This window comes from Acomys russatus, chromosome 6, assembly GCF_903995435.1.
Source record: "Acomys russatus chromosome 6, mAcoRus1.1, whole genome shotgun sequence".
NCBI classification, from domain to species: domain Eukaryota; kingdom Metazoa; phylum Chordata; class Mammalia; order Rodentia; family Muridae; genus Acomys; species Acomys russatus.
In genome coordinates, this window is record NC_067142.1 from 57323527 (window position 1) to 57342630 (window position 19104).

Consider the following 19104-nt stretch of genomic DNA (forward strand, 5'->3'; position numbering starts at 1 on the left):
AACAGTCCTGGCTGTCCTAAACTAAATTTGTAGACCAGGTTGTTCTTGAACTCACAGAGATCCACCTGCCTCTGCCTTCCAAGTGCTGGAATCAGAGGTCTATACCACCATGCCCAGCTTAGGTATTGGTTTCTAATACAATTCTCCAATGAAAGGAACCAGAACTCTTTGGAGGAATGTTAGTCCTAGGGTAGGACAGCAAATACTCAAAACAAGCCTGGAGTATTCTGTGCAAGTATTCAAGCAAAGAGATGGGCTTAAGTGTTCATAATTCTATTTTTGGGCCTGTGGATTTTTATTTCATTTAGGAAATTTAAAGTCATTGACCCAGAGCCCTGGTGTTTCTACCAGACTCTGAACCTAGTTCTCTCCTTGGGTTGACTCAATTTTCACAGCATATATAGAAAGAAAGGCAAAGTGCACTTTATCTAAGGGCAGTCATAACATTGATTTGTCCCTTCTTGGCTTTTAAAAAGTTTATTTTCACTGGATGTTGTGGTGTATGCCTTTATTCACAACACTGAGGAGACAGGCAGGCGAATCTCTTGAGTTCCAGGCCAGCAGGGTTACAATAGTGAGACCTTGTCTCAAAGCAGGGGGCATGGTATTTTATCTAGTGGCATGCCCTATGTGTCCAGGGACCCTTGAAAGCCAGAAGAGGGTATTAAATTCCCTGAAGTTGGAGTTACAGGGGGTTGTGAGCCACCTAATGTGGGTACTGGGAATTGAATTTGAATCTTTAGTGCTCTTAACTGCTGGGCCATCTCCCTAACCCTTTAAGCTATTATTAAATACATTTATTGGAAATGGATTGCCCATGTAACCACCATTTTGATAAAACCACAATAACTCTTATACCTGTAAATGTAAAATTACCCCAAATAAGATTTTCAATTGACTGCTGTTGTGGTGAAGGATTCTTGCATTTTTTAAAAAGTCCATTTTCTTTTTATGCACCTTTTAGCAAATATTATTTGTATTTATTACTTATTTATTGTTGGGGGCACATGGAAGACAGAAGCAAAGAATTGACTTTCTCTTTCCACCATGTGGGTTCTGGAAGTTGAACTCAGGTTTTCAGACTTGGTTGGTGAAAAGCACTTTTGGCCTTTGAGCCATCTTAATGGCTCTTCTCAGATTACATCTTTGAACTTTATCACAGTTCTGAAAATATATATAATCTCTGACTTTGTCTCTTGTTCATTTAAGTAACACATATGTTCATTGCTATGATTAAAGAGTGGTTTTGACAAATAACATAAATCAAATACAAATATTTATGTTGGAGAAATCCAGCAAATGCTGTGTCAGCCAGATGAACCAGAATACTATGAACAGAAATAAATCATATTGATAGTGGGTTTTTGGCTGTGATGCTGTGATGAAAAAGACATTTTCTCCTGTAGACTTAATGTCAAAAATATCTTAAGTCCAGTCTCCTTAGGAGAAAAACAACATCCTGTCAAAAATCAGTATACAACACTCATCACCAGTACTCCATAAAATTGAAAATTACAAAACCCGGGAAGTACTGGGAAAGTGTCACAACTTCTAGAATTTTACAAAGTAATATATTAGGTATTCAGGATGAGATTCTGAAACACAGGAAGGCTATGAGTCAAAAGTAAGGCATTCTGAGTAAAATCGGGATTTTTAGCTATAATGATAGTGTATTAACACTGGCACATTAATGCCAGTGAATGTATCCTACCAACAGTGAATGTATCCTACCAACAGAATGCTATAATGAGAATGAAGTGATAAGCATTCTCTGAACTGTCTGTGCTATTTTTCTGTAAACTTAAAATGCTTCTATAAAGTTGTTTTTAAAGATTTATTTATTATTATGTATACAGTGTTTTGCCTGCATGTACACCTGCAGGCCAGAAGAAGGCATCAGATCCCATGACAAATGGTTGTGCACTACCATGTGGCTGCTGGGAATTAACTCAGGACCTTTGGAAGAGTAGGCGACACTCTTAGCCACTGAGTCATCTCTCCAGCTCTTTGTTTTTGTTTTTGTTTGTTTGTTTGTTTTGTTTTTTTGAGACAGGTTTTCTCTGTGTAGCCTTGGCTGTCCTGGACTCCCTTTGTAGACCAGGCTGACCTCGAACTCACAGCGATCCTCCTGTCTCAGCCTCCTGATTTGTTTTGTTTTTTAACCAGGAAAAAGATATTTAATCTTACTGGTAATCAGAAACATGCAGGTTTAGGTAATAGGGTTTTTTGTTTTGTTTTATAGTTATTTTTAGCTCCTCTGCTTGACACAAACCAGTATCTGACTAGTAGTGGTCATAGATGTGGAAATGCAGGGTTTTTGCATGTGCTAGTGAGAGTGCAAACTGGTAGGCTTTAGAAAATAAAATGTACCTGGCATGATGGTTCACACCTTTAATCCCAGTACTCAGGAGGCAAAGGCAGGTGGATCTCTGTGAGTTTGAGGCCAGCTTGGTTTACAAGGCAAGTCTAGAACAGCCAAGTCTACACAAAGAAATCCTGTCTCAAAAAACTTTAAAAAAAAAAAAAGGAAAATGCATACAACCCTGTAACTCTATCAGCACACTAACAGATATCAAAACAGATGGTTTTAACACATGCATACAAGGGAGGCCTGCAGAGGAATGTCACTACAGTCTAGAAAAGCAACAAATTAAAAATAGCCTAAACATCGGAACTGATTCACTGTATAGTCTATACCACAGAAATACTGAACATTTATAAAAATTTCCTAAATCCCCACAAATATAGAGTAAAAACCAAAACTAATATTTTATTTTCTTAAAACAGGAATTTATGTATCCTAAACTGGTCTCAAAATCATTGTATAACTGAATATGGCCTTGAACTCCTGATCCTCTTGCCTTTACCTCCTGATTACAGGCATGTGGCACCATACCTGGTTTATGTGGTGCTAAGGATCACATTCAGGACTTTGTGCATGTGAAGGCAACACTCTGCTAAGCCACATCCCAGCCCTCAGATAAATTTTGAGAGCCAAAGAAAATTGGGAGGCAGAGCCAGGCTATCTCTGCAAGATTGAGGCCAGCATGATATACATAGTGAGTTCAAGGACATCCAGAGACTCTGTTTTTTTATTTTTGAGACACTGTCTCAAAAACAAAACAAAACAGACCTAAAAAATCTAGTGACAAAGTCTAGTATACCAGTAATTTCTGTAAATCAACATACACATGATTAGATATTCAAGGATATGCAACTATGCATATTAAATACAGGAAATGGGAAGAGTCAAGGGGAACTCATATCACCTCAAGAAGGCAGTTAGCAAGAAACCATAGACAGAATGACATCCTTTCCACAAACGCCACTGAACTTTAGAATCTGAATCTTTCATACCAAAATAACTTAAATAAGTTTATACCGATACCTGTTTTCATTAGAACATCCTCCCGGGGCACTGTAGTTGAGTGAGAGAACATTCTGTAGGTGTCAGTCTTTACCTGAGAAGTCTTTCCAGGTATAAATGTTGTAACTCAGACTACTAAATCTTGAGTTTACCTTTATATTTTAATAATACACTTGGCCCTGAAAACACAGGTTTTCCCTAGAAAATACTGTATTTTCTGTTACAGATTGAAGTATATATTCCTCCACTGCCCCTAGTTGGGTGTTCTGTTTCTTTGTTATTCAAGCTCCCTCAGTGGCACAAAAATGTCCCTACCCATTAAATTTTGTTGTTGTTTTGCTTTTTGAGACAGGGTTTCTTTCTCTGTGTATCCTTGGCTGCCCTAGACTCGCTTTGTAGACCAGGCTGGCCTTGAACTCACAGCGATCCGCCTGCCTCTGCCTTCCGAGCGCTGGGATTAAAGGCATGCGCCACCACACCCGGCCAGCTGTTATATTTTTACTCTTTAGCAGTCAGTCTCTCACAAGATGGGGTTTTGGAAATAGCAAATTAAATAATGGTAAATGCACAAGATACTTGAAAAATTGCTATTAACAAGGTAAATGCTCTGGACTAGATAATAACAAGTCTAATAGGGAACTGTTTAAGCACTAGAAAATATTCAAAATATTTTATGTGACATAATGTTAAAATGCTGAGCCTTTGGTTCTTTAAGATTATAGTTTAGTGAGAGGTAGATGTGACTAATGTGTAGCACCTCACCTTGACTGGACTTGTCCTCTGATCAAACACAGAAAAGCCCAGAGTGGGTGCAGGAAACCTTTGCCACAGAGGGTAGAAGCATAGCGTCCAGGAAACATGACCATCTTCTCTTATTCCATTCATGACTAGCCTAAAATTTTGTTTCTAATTCATACACCTCTAACTGTTGCCACAACTCCATAACAACTGCAATTCTTTTTTCCTAAACATTGTTTAAGCCAGCCAGGCATGGTGGCACACGCCTTTAGTCCTAGGACTATATGAGATCAAGGCCGGCCTGGTCTACAGAGCAAATTCCAGGATATCCAGGGCTACACAGAAATCCTGTCTCAAAGAAACAAACAAAAAAGAAAATTGTTTGAGCTTATATGATAGCATATCTTAAATGCGGGAATAGGCTAGAACACTTGCTAGAGCAAGCTCAGATTGTTTCAAATAGTTGTTATCTACCACAGAGTGTTGCTTGCACTCTAATTTTTAAAATGACATTGGTTTATTTGTAAGCACATGGGGGCATGTGCCTGCCATGGCAGTTACTTAGAGGCCAAAGGACAATTCAGTGTGAGTCTGTTCTTTCCTTTTACCATGTGGGTCTCAGTGACCAAATTTGTGTTACCAGGCTTGGGATTGGGAGTAAGTATCTTTAAAAATGAACCATCACAGATGCGCGCTCGCCTTTAATCCCAGCACTGGGAGGCAGAGGCAGGCAAATCACTGTGAATTCTAGGCCAGCCTGGTCTACAAAGTGAGTCCAGGACAGCCAAGGCTACACAGAGAAACCTTGTCTCACCCCCCCCCCCCAAAAAAAAAGACCAGACAGCTGACACTAGCAGTCATGTGTATCATGCTAGTTGAGGCAAAGATCCACAAAAATGTATGGTACCAAGTCCAAGATACCGTCTCCAGAAAAAACACACATAAAAAATAAATAAATAACAAAACAAACAAAATGAGCCATCACATGGGCCTCTTGAAAATCTTAAAAAAAACAAACAAACAAAAGTATGTGCTCCAACTAAACATTTCTCCAAAAAGAAGTAGGCATAACTATAGTAGGCAGATAAAAAATATTAAGAGAAAACCCGAGTCCTCGGGGAAATTAAATATAAACCACAGTGAGGTGGTAGGTGGGAGCAAATGGGGGAAAGGAGGTGTTGAGGGAAAGAGACAGTTTCAGACAGGAAGGGGTATGCTTCAGTGATTTGTCACTGGTTACAAACCATAGATTAGCATCTAATTAATGTATATTTTTAAATTGCTGAACAATTGTTTGGGTTTTTTTTCTTTCTTTTTTTTTAAATTTAAAAAATTTTTTGTCTTTTGAAGCAGGATCCATGTAGCCTTGTTGCTCTGGAACTAGCTGTATAGACTGGGCTGGCCTTGAACTCAGTCTGCCTGCCTCTCGGGATTAAAGCTATGCACCACCACACTTACTGAAAGAGATTTAAAATATTTTTTATCACAAACTATGTGAAATGATAAATTTCTTGATTAGTCTGATTTAATTATTGCAAACTATAATATTATATCATCAGGGAGCCACATCATACTTCATAAACATTTATACTCAATACTCAAATATTTAATTTTGAAAAAAATCTACAGTGTGGCACTACTTTCTACCCAGTGCCATGGTTCCATAAGAAAATTAAAGCAAGGCATGGTGGTACACTTCTATAGTCCACCAAGCACTTGAGAGGCTGAGGCTTGAGGATCCTTGTGCTTTCAAGACCAGCTTGGGTTGTTTAGACCCTACCTCAAAACCAAAAAGTGGGCAGATAAGAATGTGGTAAGTATATTAAATGGTATGTATGCAGATTATCTGTTGGAGTGCACATATGTACAACGAGATTTATTCAAATAATGAAATAATAACAAGCAAGAAATAGAAATAAAGTATTGAGGACTGAGGAAATAGTTGGTAAAGCATGGAATCTTGAATTTAATTCCCAGAATGAAGACAGAAATGGGTGTGGAGGCTAGAGAGATGACCCAGTGGATAAAAGCACTTACTGATCTTCTGGGGGACCCAGGTTTGATTCTCAGCACCCACATGGCAGCTCACAACCATCTATATGCATGTAGTACACAGACATATATGCAGATAGAACAACAATGCACATTAAGTAAATAAATATTACAAAAAGGATGTATGGATAATGGCACACCTTTAATGTCAAGACTGGGGATCCCTGGAATTTATTGGCAACCTAGCCTAGTCTACTTGGTTAGTTTTAAGCCAGTGAGAAAGCCTGTCTCTAGGTATATGAGAAATAACCACTGAGGTTTTCCTCTGCTCTCTGTACATTTTGCTCCCCTCTCCTCCCCAAAAAAAGAAAGAAAGAAAAGTGATAGATACCACAACCTGGTTGACCCTTGAAAACACGGTGTTGCTATATATGGTAGTACACATCTTTAATCCCAGTACTTCAAAAGCAGCCAGCCAACATGGTCCTCACAGCAAATTCTAGGTCAGTCAGGGCTGTGCATTTGAGACTGTCTCAGGTCAAAAAAGGGTAAGAAGTTTCTTTTGGGGGTGAGAAAAAATTTCAGTTGGATTGTTATAGTTATTCAATTGGAAATTTGCTAATAGTAAATTATTTACTAATACTAGATCATTGAATTGTGTATGCAGTCCAGTATATAGCATTTGAATTCTCTCTCTCTGTCTCTCTCTCTCTCTGGTTTTTTGAGACAAGGCTTATTTGTGTGGCCTCAGCTGGCCTCAAATTTACAGAGATCCGCCTGCCTCTGCCTCCCTGAGTGCAGGGATTAGAGGTGTGCACCACCACGCCCTGCTGAATTCTCTTTTAATAAGGCTGTTATGAAAATAATAATGGATGTGTATATGCCAGAAAAAAATTGAAATAATTAGCTAATTTGGTAGTTTTAATGTTGTGAGAACCAGGACTATTGTACTGAATAAAATATTTAATAAATAAATGAAACATTCATAACTTTCTTTTTTGGTCTCCAGATCCCTGAGCAACAGCCCATTACTTTGTGTAGTGGGGTTGAAGATACAAAGCATTATGAGGAAGCCAAGAAATGTGTAGAAGAATTAGCATTGTACCTGAAGCCACTCAGCAGTGCTAGAGGTAAATGTAATTATAAAATCCTTATGAAGCTGGGCATGGTGGTACACGGCTTTAGTTCTAGGACTTGGGAGGCAGAGGCAGGTGGATCACTGTGAGTTCAAGGCCAGCCTGGTCTACAAAGCGAGTCCAGCACAGCCAAGGCTACACAGAGAAACTCTGTCTTGAAAAACCAAAAAAGAAGCCGGTCGTGGTGGCGCACGCCTTTAATCCCAGCACTCGGGAGGCAGAGGCAGGCGGATCGCTGTGAGTTCGAGGACAGCCTGGTCTACAAAGCAAGTCCATGATGGCCAAGGCTACACAGAGAAACCCTGTCTCGAAAAACAAAAAAAAAAAAAAAAGAAAAAAAAAAAGAAAAACCCGTGTGAAACAAACAATTGTTTGCTTGTTTGCTTTTTTAAAAGATTATTGATTGATTGATACAATATTCTGCCTGCATGTGAGCCAGCAAATCCCCAAGAAGGTACCAGATCGCATTATAGATGGTTATGAGCCATCATGTGGTTGCTGGGAATTGAATTTCAGGACCTTTGGAAGAACAGTCAGTACTCTTAACCTCTGAGCCATCTCTCCAGCTCCTGTTTGTTTGCTTTTTGAGACAGAGTTTTACTATGTAGCCCTGATTGGCCTGGAATTCTCTATGTAGACCAGGCTGGCCACATTCACATATATCTACCTGTCTCTGTTTCTCATGGGCTGGCTGGGACTAACGGTGTCCCCCACTACACCTGGCCAAATATCTGTTATGGATACTTCTATTACCATAAAGATTGTGTGCTATAAATGAAAACTTTTTCTTTCTCTCCATCCTCCCTTTTCTTACTCCCTCTTCTCCTCCTTTTCCAGGCTTTCCTAGGCAAGCATTCTACCACTGTGCTATCTATACTGCCAGCCCTTGTGAATGCTAATAAAATTTATTTTCATCATAAATCAAGCTCCTTCATGCTAAATAATATTATAAACATATCAAATAAAGTAGTACTAAATCCAGAGTTTATATTTTAGAAATATGAATGACTATAGAAATGGCTATGCATACAATAGTGATTTAGAAGGGCTTTCATCTTTTTTTTTTTTTTTTTTTTTTTTTTTTAAAGTCAGAGTTTCTCTGTGTAGCCTTGGCTGTCCTGGACTCACTCTGTTGACTAGGCTGGCCTTGAACTCACAGAGATCCACCTGCCTCTGCCTCCCAGGTGCTGGGATTAAAGGCATGAGCCACCACCACCTGGCTAGGCTTTCATCTTTTGACAGCTTTGTTTTTTGTTTTTTTACTCCTCGGTGGAGATAGGGTTTAAAGCCTAAGTTGGCTTCAAAGTTGCTTTATGGTCAAGGATAGCTTTGAATTTTCTAATCCTCCTGTCTATACCTTTCAAACTCCTGAGATTACTAGTTTATGGGGTGCTGAGGATTAAGCCCCAATGTTATGTATTTTAGCAGCTACTCCCCAGCTCTTATTTGATAACTCTGAATCTTTGTCTAGTTTTAGATTGTATTTGTAGAAAATGTGGTAAGAAAATAGAACTTGGGCTGGAGAGGTGGCTCAGTGGTTAAGAGTACTGGCTGCTCTTCCAGAAGACCTGGGTTTAATTCCCAGAACTCACATGGCAACTCACAACTGTCTGTAATTACAGCACCAGAAGTTCTGACACCTTCACACATGTAGGCAAAGCATCAGGGTACATAAAATAAAAATAAGTAATTAAAACAAACAAACAAACAAACGGTGTTTTTAAAAAGAAAAGAGCCAGGTATGGTGGTGCACACCTTTAATCCCAGCACTTGGAAGGCAGAGGCAGGCGGATCGCTGTAAGTTTGAGGCCAGTCAGGTCTACAAAGTGAGTCCAGGGTGGCCACAATAACATGGAGAAACCCTGTCTCGAAAAACCAAAAAAAGAAAAAAGAAGGAAAATGGAAGTTGTCATTACCTTCCAGAAAGGGCCTACTTGCTGTTTAACTATTCAGAAAGATTACCCACTATGAAATAACATGTCAGAACTGTTAGGACATCAGTATTTGGGTCTTGAATTAATTGCTAATGTTTTTTGTCAGCTTTTCTTCTATGATTAAAATGAGTAATAATATTTTGAATGTCGTAATTACATACATACATATATTTATTTTACTTTTTACATGTTAGTCTTGTATAGTTTTATTTGTTTTCTTGTTTTGCTATTTCAAGACAGGATTCTCTGTGTTGTGCTGGCTGTCCTAGAACTCAGTCTGTAGAACACACTGGCCTCAAACTCAGAGATGTGCCTGCTTCTGCCTACCAAGTTCTGGGATGAAAGGCATGTGCACCACCAAATGGTTGCTTTATTGTTTACTTTAAATACATTAATAGGACGGAGAACTGACACACAACTCAGCCATTACAGAGGAAGTACTCCTAGATTATAAAGTCGCACTGTAAACCTGGAAATAGCTTCTTTGTTCTTCTCTACAGGAGTGGGTCTGAATAGCACTACTCAGAGTGTTTTGAGTCGTCCAATGCAGAGGAAGCTTGTGACTCTGGTCCACTGCCAACTAGTGGAAGAAGAAGGCAGGATCCGTGCTATGAGGGCTGCTCGATCTTTAGGTGAACGCACAGTTACAGAGCTCATTCTCCAGCACCAGAATCCTCAGCAACTCTCCTCTAATCTCTGGGCAGCAGTCAGAGCTCGGGGTTGCCAGTTCCTTGGACCAGGTATGTAATTAAAGTTTGTTTGTTGCTGTTGGCTTGCCACTCCCCCTTACTAGGTATTGTAAAAGTATAAGAGTAAAAACCCTTAAGCAAAGTATAGGCCCTTATCTTTTGTTATATTCTGTTTTGAGTACTGTTCAGTTTTACAGTTCTTGCTTGATGTTACTTTTTCAGAGAATTCACAGATTTTTATCTTAATAACAGAAGCTTAATTTATTACTGTTCATTGAATGCTTTTCTCTATGCTAAATCACTTATCTACTTAATATAATAAGATAGAATTGCCCACAAAAGTGGCTTAAAATGTAGTTATAAATACATTGAGTTCTTTGGGTTTGGTTGTTGGTTTGAGTTGTTTTGGTGGTGGTGGTTTTTGTTTGTTTGTTTGTTTTTTGGTTTTTCCTGTCAGAGTTTCTCTGTGTAGCCTTGGCTGTCCTGGAACTTGTTCTGTAGACCAGGCTGGCCTCGAACTCACAGAGATCCACCTGCCTCTGCCTCCCAAGTGCTGGGATTAAAGGCTTGTGCCACTACCACCTGGCTTGGTTTGTTTCTTTTGTTACAAGGTCTTGCTGTGTAGTCCTGATGTTCTGGCACTCACTCTTTAGACAAGGCTGGCCTCCAGTTCAGAGTGTTGGATTAAATATGTACACCCACTGCCTGACTCCTTGTGTTGCTTGTTGATGGCATGGTACTATGTTGCTCTTCAGATAGTTGACTTATGTCATCTTTGCTCACAATACATTTGATTCTACTGTTTTTCCTAGCAATGCAGGAGGAAGCTCTAAAGCTTGTCTTACTGGCTTTGGAAGATGGTTCTGCGTTGTCACGGAAAGTGTTAGTTCTTTTTGTGGTGCAAAGACTGGAGCCACGGTTTCCTCAAGCATCGAAAACCAGCATCGGACATGTTGTTCAGCTTCTCTACAGGGCCTCCTGCTTCAAGGTATGAACCTAAACTCCAGCTCGAAATACTGTTCTTTCTCCAAACTTAGCATTAAACTTGAACTTTAATAAAAATTGCCTGTACTTTTAAAAAAGTACCAGGATTTTTCTTTTTTAAGGAATGCAGATAGTTTATTATTTTAGTAAATCCTGTTGTATTATTGGGTTTGGTTTGTCTGTACTGATTAGGATTGAACCCAAAGCCTTACATGTTAGACAAGTACTCTGTCGTTGAAATACAGTCTCAGCCCTTAAATTTATATGAAGAGATTAATCACCTGTTATTTCCCACTAAGTTTGGATTTCTACTTAGAGCTTCTATTGCTGTGATGAAATGTCATGACCAAAAGCAACTTGGAGAGGAGGTTTATTTTGCACACACTTCATACCACAGTCTATCACTGAAAGAATTTCAGGCAGGAATTGAAGCAAAGTCCTTACAGAAGTGCTACATAGTCAGCCTACTACCTTATAGCCCCAAGAGCACCAGGCCAGCCAGAGCTATATAAATGAGAACTCTGGTTTTTTAGAAAATCTGAGCCAGGTGTGGTGCTGCATGCCTTTAATCCCAGCACTGGGGAGACAGAGGCAGGTGGATTATTGTGAGTTTGAGGCCATACTGGTCTACAAAGCAGTGCAGGACAGCCAAGGCTACACAGAGAAACCCTGTCTCAAAAAAAACCAAACAAACAAAAACGAAAACAAAACAAAAAAATCTAAGATTTCTGACATCTATAATGGGAGATGTTTTTCAGGCAGGATGTGTATTCTATCTTGCTATTGCTGCTAAAAGAAAATTATTATTTTGAACTTTTTTGTTGGGCTGGTGAGATGACTCAGTGGTGGTCTTGGGACAAAGAAGAGGATTGATTCCTGGGAGGAGTTCTCTGTGTATGCTTGCCGCATATGGTGCCCATTAAACCAAGATACACAAAATAAATTGTATTTTTTTAAGTTACTTTTTTTTTTTTTTTTGGTCTATATGTGTTTTTATAACATATGAAGCTTATGTGCCTTTTTAGGTCACTAAACGTGATGAAGATTCTTCCTTGATGCAACTGAAAGAAGAGTTTAGGACTTACGAAGCTCTGCGGCGAGAACACGACTCCCAGATAGTACAGATTGCTATGGAAGCAGGCTTACGGATTGCACCAGACCAGTGGTCCTCTTTGCTTTATGGAGACCAGTCTCACAAATCTCATATGCAGTCCATTATTGACAAGGTAGGGTCTTTATTGCCCCTTACTTCATCAATAATTTTGGAGTCTTGATAATTTATTATTTTGTAGTTATTTAACAAATGAATATTGATATAGTTTTTGTCTTCTGTAGGTGAGATTCAGCATGGTGAGGTATTGTGTCATAGCTAGTCTTATCAGAATGACAGTTTGCCTCTGTATACATTTTGTTAGTGTTATAGTGCTCCAAGCAGTGCTCCCCCATGTTCCTTATCATTGTCTCTCTTTATCTATTGCTTGAGGAAGCCAGAAGAGGGCTTTGAATTTCCTGGAACTGGAGTTACATACAGATAGTTATGAACTACCACGTGGATGCTCAGAATCAAATCATATCTGGTAGAGCAGCCAGTACTTTTAACCACTGAGCCATCTTTCAAATCCCTAAGCCCTGTTTCCAAATGCCTTTTAATCTTATATAATGGCCGTTTAATGAATGATCTATCAGATGTATACCTTGAGGCTTTTTGATTCCCACTCAGAATAATTTTACATATACTAAAGTTATTACCTCCCATAGTGAATTTGAAATTTTCAGTGGCCCTGTTTTTATTTTATTGACTATCGGGTTTTTGGTTTGGTTTATTATACTATTTTTGAGACAGGGTTTTCCTGGCTGTTCCACCCTGTAGTCCGTGATGGCCTTGAACTCACAGAGATCTACCTCCCTCTTCTCCCAAGTACTGGAATTAGAGGCGTGCTTCACTACTGCCTGGATGGCTGTTTTGATGTAAAGATCATTACAGAGGATGTGACTGTTAGGTCTACCTCTATGATTTATATCTAATATAGAAACAGATTTTTCTTGAAACTGAAGTAATAGTATATATAACCATTGATACATATCAACCTAAAATATATGAATGTGGTATAGAAAGTCTTAAAACACTATAATATTATGTTGTAGTATGCTAAATAATATTAGTAAATAGCTTTTGCTATTTCCTTAAATAGTTATAATTTCAGAAATGACTGCCAACTCTTGAGTATTTTGAAAATATTTAACATTTACTAATGCTGTGTACCTGGATGATCTTAATTCAATTCCTTTGAGCAGCTTATATTATTCCTTCTATACAGAATCAGAGAATTTTGTACCCTTTGCAAATCACTTAGGTTATTGTCTTAGTATTCTATTGTTGTGAAGAGACAGCATGACAAGGGCAACATTTTACTGGAAAGCATTTAATTGGCACTTGCTTATAGTTGAGAGGCTTAGTCCATTACCTTTATGGCATAGTGACATGGCATGTAGGCAGACATGATAGCTTTGAATTCTACATCTGGATCTCAGACAGCAGGAAGAGAGAGAGCCATTGGATCTGGTTTGGGTTTCTGAAACTCCAAAGCCCACCCCAAGTGACACACTTCCTCCAACAAGACCAATCTCCCAACCCCTGTCAAGTAGCACCACTCCCTAATGAGTGGGGGCCACTTTCTATTTAAACCACTGTAATTATAAACGATAAAGGTCATTTGAACTTTGATATGGTAACTTTAGAATATATTTTTAATCATTAAATCTATTACACACTAGTCTTTCTTTGTCTCTAAATATGACACTTCTTGGATAACTATAGATTGATTGAGAAATGAGTTTTATTTTGTTTTCTCCTTGGTCTGTAACTGTTTGTAACTCTTCCTTGAATACCTTTGTATTAGTCAGGGTTCTCTAGGGTAACAGAATAGAATGCGCCTCTATATATAGAAAGGGGATTCATTAGAATGACTTACAGGCTAAAGTCCAGCTAACTCAACAATGGCTGGCTGTGAAGGAAGTCTAAGAACCCAGTAGTTGTTCAGTCGGCAAGGCTGGCTGCCACATTGCGTTGATGGGCCCTCTTGCCTGGGCAGGTTAGCACGCAGGGTCAACTGCTGGGTGAGACTGTTATTGACTTGTCTCCCCCAGCAGCCTGCATAGAGCTGTATAGCACCACAATGAAAGCTAGCCAAGAGCAAGGAAGATTCGACATCAGTTCGATCTCTCTGTGTCCTACAATCAGATTGTAAAAGGATATTATTTAGACTATTTTCTTTAGATTTATTTATTTATTATTTATTTATACAGTATTCTACCTGCATGTACACCTGCACGCCAAAAGGAGGCACTAGATCTCATTATAGATGGTTGTGAGCCACCATGTGGTTGCTGGGAATTGAACTCAGGACCTCTGGAAGAACAGCCAGTGCTATTAACCTCTGAGCCATCTCTCCAGCCCCTTATATAGACTATTTAATATATGAAAGTCAGTTTATACAGTTTACATATATATTTAGTGCCACGACATTTGGTCTTAAGAACTTGATCTCGTTCTGTGTGACTGTATTCTCTAGGGTTATTCATACTGTTGTCTGGCATCTCTAGAGTATACTTCCAAAATTCAGGTATTCAGGAAGGACTACCTAAGAGCTCTCCTAATAAGCTGGTATACGGAGAAAGGCTTACATTTGAAGTGTGTGATAGCAGAGGAACATAGTATTATACACAATGTAACAAGCTGTGGGTAGAGAGAAGCTTCTTGCTTGGGTAACAGTTAATTTAGTGTGGCCAAAGCATAGGTTAGGTGGATAGATACAAAATCAATTTAATAAACTGCAAAAATGAACTGTGTTTTATAAGAGTTACCTGAGCCAGGTGCAGTGGTGCATGCCCAGACAGAGACAGGCAGATCTAGGCCAGCCTGGTCTACAAAGTGAGTCCAGGACAGCCAAGGCTACACAGAGAAACCCTGTCTGGGGGGAAAAACAAGCTCAACAATGAAAACAATGAAAGGCTTATCTAGTCTTTGGGGAAATTAATGTTTACCTTTTTCTTTTAAGTTGCAGACCCCTGCCTCTTTTGCACAGAGTGTTCAGGAGCTAACAATTGCTCTTCAGCGGACTGGAGACCCAGCAAACTTGAACCGACTAAGACCCCATTTGGAGCTACTAGCAAATATTGACCCTAGTCCAGGTAAAACCAACGGTAGTTAGTGGACTATCTATGTGTGCCTCACAGCTGCTTGGTGATTCTTCAGTTATCTCTTATTACATCCCTCTAAAGTTTCCTAAAGTAGCTTTCCCAGGTGTTTTCAGCAATATTTTAGGTTTTGCCCCAGATAATATCCTCCCCATTAGTTCACCTTTGTTAGCAGTTGTTATAAAAATGTGGTGCAGTTTCTCTCTTATCCCAGTTAGCTCCCAGATAATTGAGATTGGACTATTATATTTATTTAAAAAGCTTTATGGCATAATAACTGAGCAATATTACTTTATTTTAAACCCTCTAAGCCAGTCTGGCTTCCACCAAGCTGAAATCCCTGAAATACTTGCTTTTTATGGCTTTCTTTGCTCCAGCTGCTCTCTCGTGGTGTCTGCTAAGCCTCTGCTTGTGGCTGAATTTCCACTTCCTCTCTCTCCTCCCTATCTGGCGTCCTATTCTCTCCTCTGCTCTGCTGCCACGCCTCTTTACTGCTGTTATCAGGGAACAGTTGGGGAACAATGTTTACACAACATTCGAACAGGAGATTCTCAGAACAAGGGTCACAACCAGATACAGGGGCACGGAAATCAGAATTCGAGTCTTTTTTTTTTTTTAACTTATTCACTTTACATTCTGATTGCAGCTCACCTCCTCTTCTCCCAGTCCCCGCCCCCCCTTGCATATTCTACACCCACCCACACAATTCTCCCCTCTCCTCAGAGAATGGGGAGGTCCCCCATGGGTACCGACTTAGCACATTAAATAGCTGTAGAACTAGGCACATCCTCTCCCACTGAGGTCAGACAAGGAGTACACAATAACATTATGACTACACACTTCAACTAAAATTAATTTAATACTTTATATTATACTGCTTAGCTCACTAAAAAACAGTTCTCCATCATAATTCTGCCACAGCATGTAGTATTTTATCCTGTTGTTTTAAAAATTAAAATCCTAAATGTTCAATTTTACTAATGAAGACTCAGAAACCAGATGCTGTGGTGAAAACCCACTAGCTCAGAAAGGCAGAGAAAACACCCAGCTGACCTTCCTACTCAGCTCATGTCTCAGATGAAGAAGCCCAAAAAGTTCACTAGCTCAGCTGACCTCAAACTCACAAAGATCCACTTGCCTCTGCCTCCCAAGTGCTGGGATTAAAGGTGTGCACCACCACCACCTGGCTGTATCCCTCATTCTTGCTTCAAGGAGATCTCTGTCTAAAGTTAATAAATATTTGCTCTACTTTTCTTTGCTCCATTTTTTTGAGTTCATCATTATCTAAGCACTCTTACAGTTCTATCATTTGTCATACTGTCTAGATCTTCACTTTGAGTGTAGTGGGGGGATTTGTTTTTTATTATTATTACTTCTCTAGCAACTAGAATAATAAAATCTCAGATAGAGCTGGTGGTCCAAAAGTGATCTTTTTGTGTGACTCTTGGGTTTTCCTTTATTTTCAATTCTGAATCTCTCTCTCAGAGTTGAAATGCCACTTGTGTTTTAAAACCCAGTTCAAGTGCCATCAGCAGTAGTCTTATATGGGATTCACCTATGAAAATGTCTTCTTAGGGCTGGAGAGATGGCTCAGAGGTTAAGAGCACTGTCTGATCTTTCAGAGGGCCTGAGTTCAATTCTCAGCACCCACATGGTGGCTCACAACCATCTAGAATGAGATGTGGTGCTCTCTAGTGTGCAGATGTACACTGTATACATAATAAATAAATAAATCTTTAAAAAGAAAGAAAGAAAATGCCTTCTCACTTCATTTTGTATGTTCGTTAGTATATGTTATATGTTGGTATGTTATGCGTGTGTGTATGTGGAGGCAGTTTAAGAGAGAAAGGATTATTTTAGCTCACAGTTCAAGGCACAGTCTATTATGGTAGCAAAGTCAAGGCAAAGGGAGCTTGAAATAGCTCACAGATCACATCCACAATCAGGAAACGGAGGGATGAATGCCACAGTTAAGATGGGTCTTTCCATATAAATTAGCATAATCAAGATAATGTGCCACAGGCATATCCAGAGATCCGTCTCTCAGGGGGTTCTAGGTCCTTTGGTTTATGTGTTTTTCAGAGTTGAAGACTGAACCAGGGCCTTGCACTTGCTAGTCACATGCTCTACCATTGAGCTAAATCTCCAACCCCTAAAATATGTAGCCCAAGCTGGCCTTAAACTTGTGATCCTCCTGCCTCCACCTCCTTCAGCAAATCCTACCAGCGTGTTCCACCACAACCAACAATTCTAGGTCCTTTTAAGTTGGTACCACTAACCATCACAGACAGTAAGTGTCTGAAGGCTGCAAAATGATTAATTTGATTACACTAGTTTAATATTGGATAAAACATTGCATAAGATTATAGGCTTTGTCTAATCTTTGATTTTATAGATGCTCCTCCTCCAACATGGGAACAGCTAGAAAATGGCCTGGTTGCTGTACGTACAGTAGTACATGGGCTGGTTGATTATATCCAGAACCATAGCAAAAAAGGAACAGATCAACAGCAGGTAAGGGGTTGCTGTTTGAAATCTTCAGACAAGCCTCTCTGGGTATACCTAGACACTGCTCACTGTAGATACACATACAAAGCAAAACATAATGATATAAATATCTTAAGGACCTGACTATAGGGGCTAGAGAGAGGCTCAGTGGTTAAGAGAACTAGGTGCTTTTCCAGAGAACTGAGTTCAAGTCCCAGCACCCATATAATGATTCACAACCTCCTGTAACTCTAGGTCCAAGGGGATCAGATGCCCTGTTTGGCCCCTGTGGGTACCAGGCATGCACTGGTGCACATAAAGATACATGCAAGCAAAACACCCATTCACGGTTTTGGTTTTTTTTGGGGGGGGTTTGTTTTCGAGACAGAGTTTCTCTGTATAGCCTTGGCCGTCCTAGACTTGCTTTGTAGACCAGACTGGTCTTAACTCAGAGATCCACCTTCCTCTTCCTCCCTTAGTACTAGGATTACAGGTGTGCACCACTGTGCCCAGCTTCATATAATTTTTTAATTGTTTAAAAAAAGACTGTACACCAAGATAGGAAAGATATTTTCTTCAAGGCTGTCAAATACAAATAGTCAAAACACTAACAATATAACATTTATATAATTCCTCATTGTGTCATGATTTTTCTTGCTATAGGTAGTTTACTGTATATATGTATAATAATATAAATGTATATGTAAAAAATAAAAACTGTTTAATCAAAAAAAAAAAAAAAAAAAAAAAGACTCTAGCTGGGCATGGTGGCACAACTCTATAATACCAGCACACAGGAGGCAGAACTAGGGGGACCTCGGTGAGTTCGAGGCCAGCTTGGTCTACAAAGAGAGTCCAGACTAACCAAGGCTATGCAGAGACCTTGTCTTGGGAGAAAATGGAACACAAAGAAAGACTCTTTAACTATAGAAACTGTAAGCATGGTTAGCAGTTAGTTTTGCTTTAGTAATTTTATCTAACAGTAACTCTTTTTTGGTTCTTAAGACAATGTTTCTCTGTGTAATAGTCCTGGCTGTCCTGGAACTCTATTTGTAGACCAGGTTGGCCTGGAACTCACAGAGATATCCTCCTGCCTTTGCCTCCCAAGTGCTGGGATTAAAGGCCTGAGCCACCACACCCATCGACAATAATTCTTATTGATGGTGCTGGGGTCATTTCACATTAGATATAGCAACATTTGACGGATAAAAGTAGATTCTGTGGTAAAGCTTGTTCCATTAAAATGATTACTCTCTTCACTTTCTATTAGGTTTTAGTTTGATAATGTCACTTTTTGGTACCAACACTGTATCACTAGTACTTTTCACAAATATTTGCAGATCGTTTTTCTTTGTTAATATTTTAAGGATTTTTTTAAAAAAGGATTTTTAAAAAAATACCTTTTTACACTGATTTGTGTATATGTGTGGGCACAAATGTAGAGGTAAAAGGACTGGCAGCCTTGTAGGTTCTGGAGGCTTGGCAGCATCAACTACTGAACTGTCTTGCTGACCCAAATTTTGTGGGTTTTGTTAGGAGATAGTTACATGTTATATGAAGACTAACCAAATATTAGAAGA

The 19104-nt window shown here is 39.3% G+C and overlaps 1 protein-coding gene across 1 annotated transcript in view; it reads left to right on the plus strand.

Annotated features, from left to right (window-relative positions):
• The window catches only part of Rc3h1 (ring finger and CCCH-type domains 1), a 69716-nt gene that overhangs the window by 26019 nt on the left and 24593 nt on the right, over positions 1-19104 (plus strand). Inside the window, exons 3-8 of the mRNA XM_051147673.1 lie at positions 7107-7227; positions 9668-9907; positions 10669-10844; positions 11866-12066; positions 14899-15031; positions 17433-17551. Coding sequence (XP_051003630.1) covers positions 7107-7227; positions 9668-9907; positions 10669-10844; positions 11866-12066; positions 14899-15031; positions 17433-17551 — 990 coding nt within the window. The remainder of the gene's footprint in view (positions 1-7106; positions 7228-9667; positions 9908-10668; positions 10845-11865; positions 12067-14898; positions 15032-17432; positions 17552-19104) is intronic.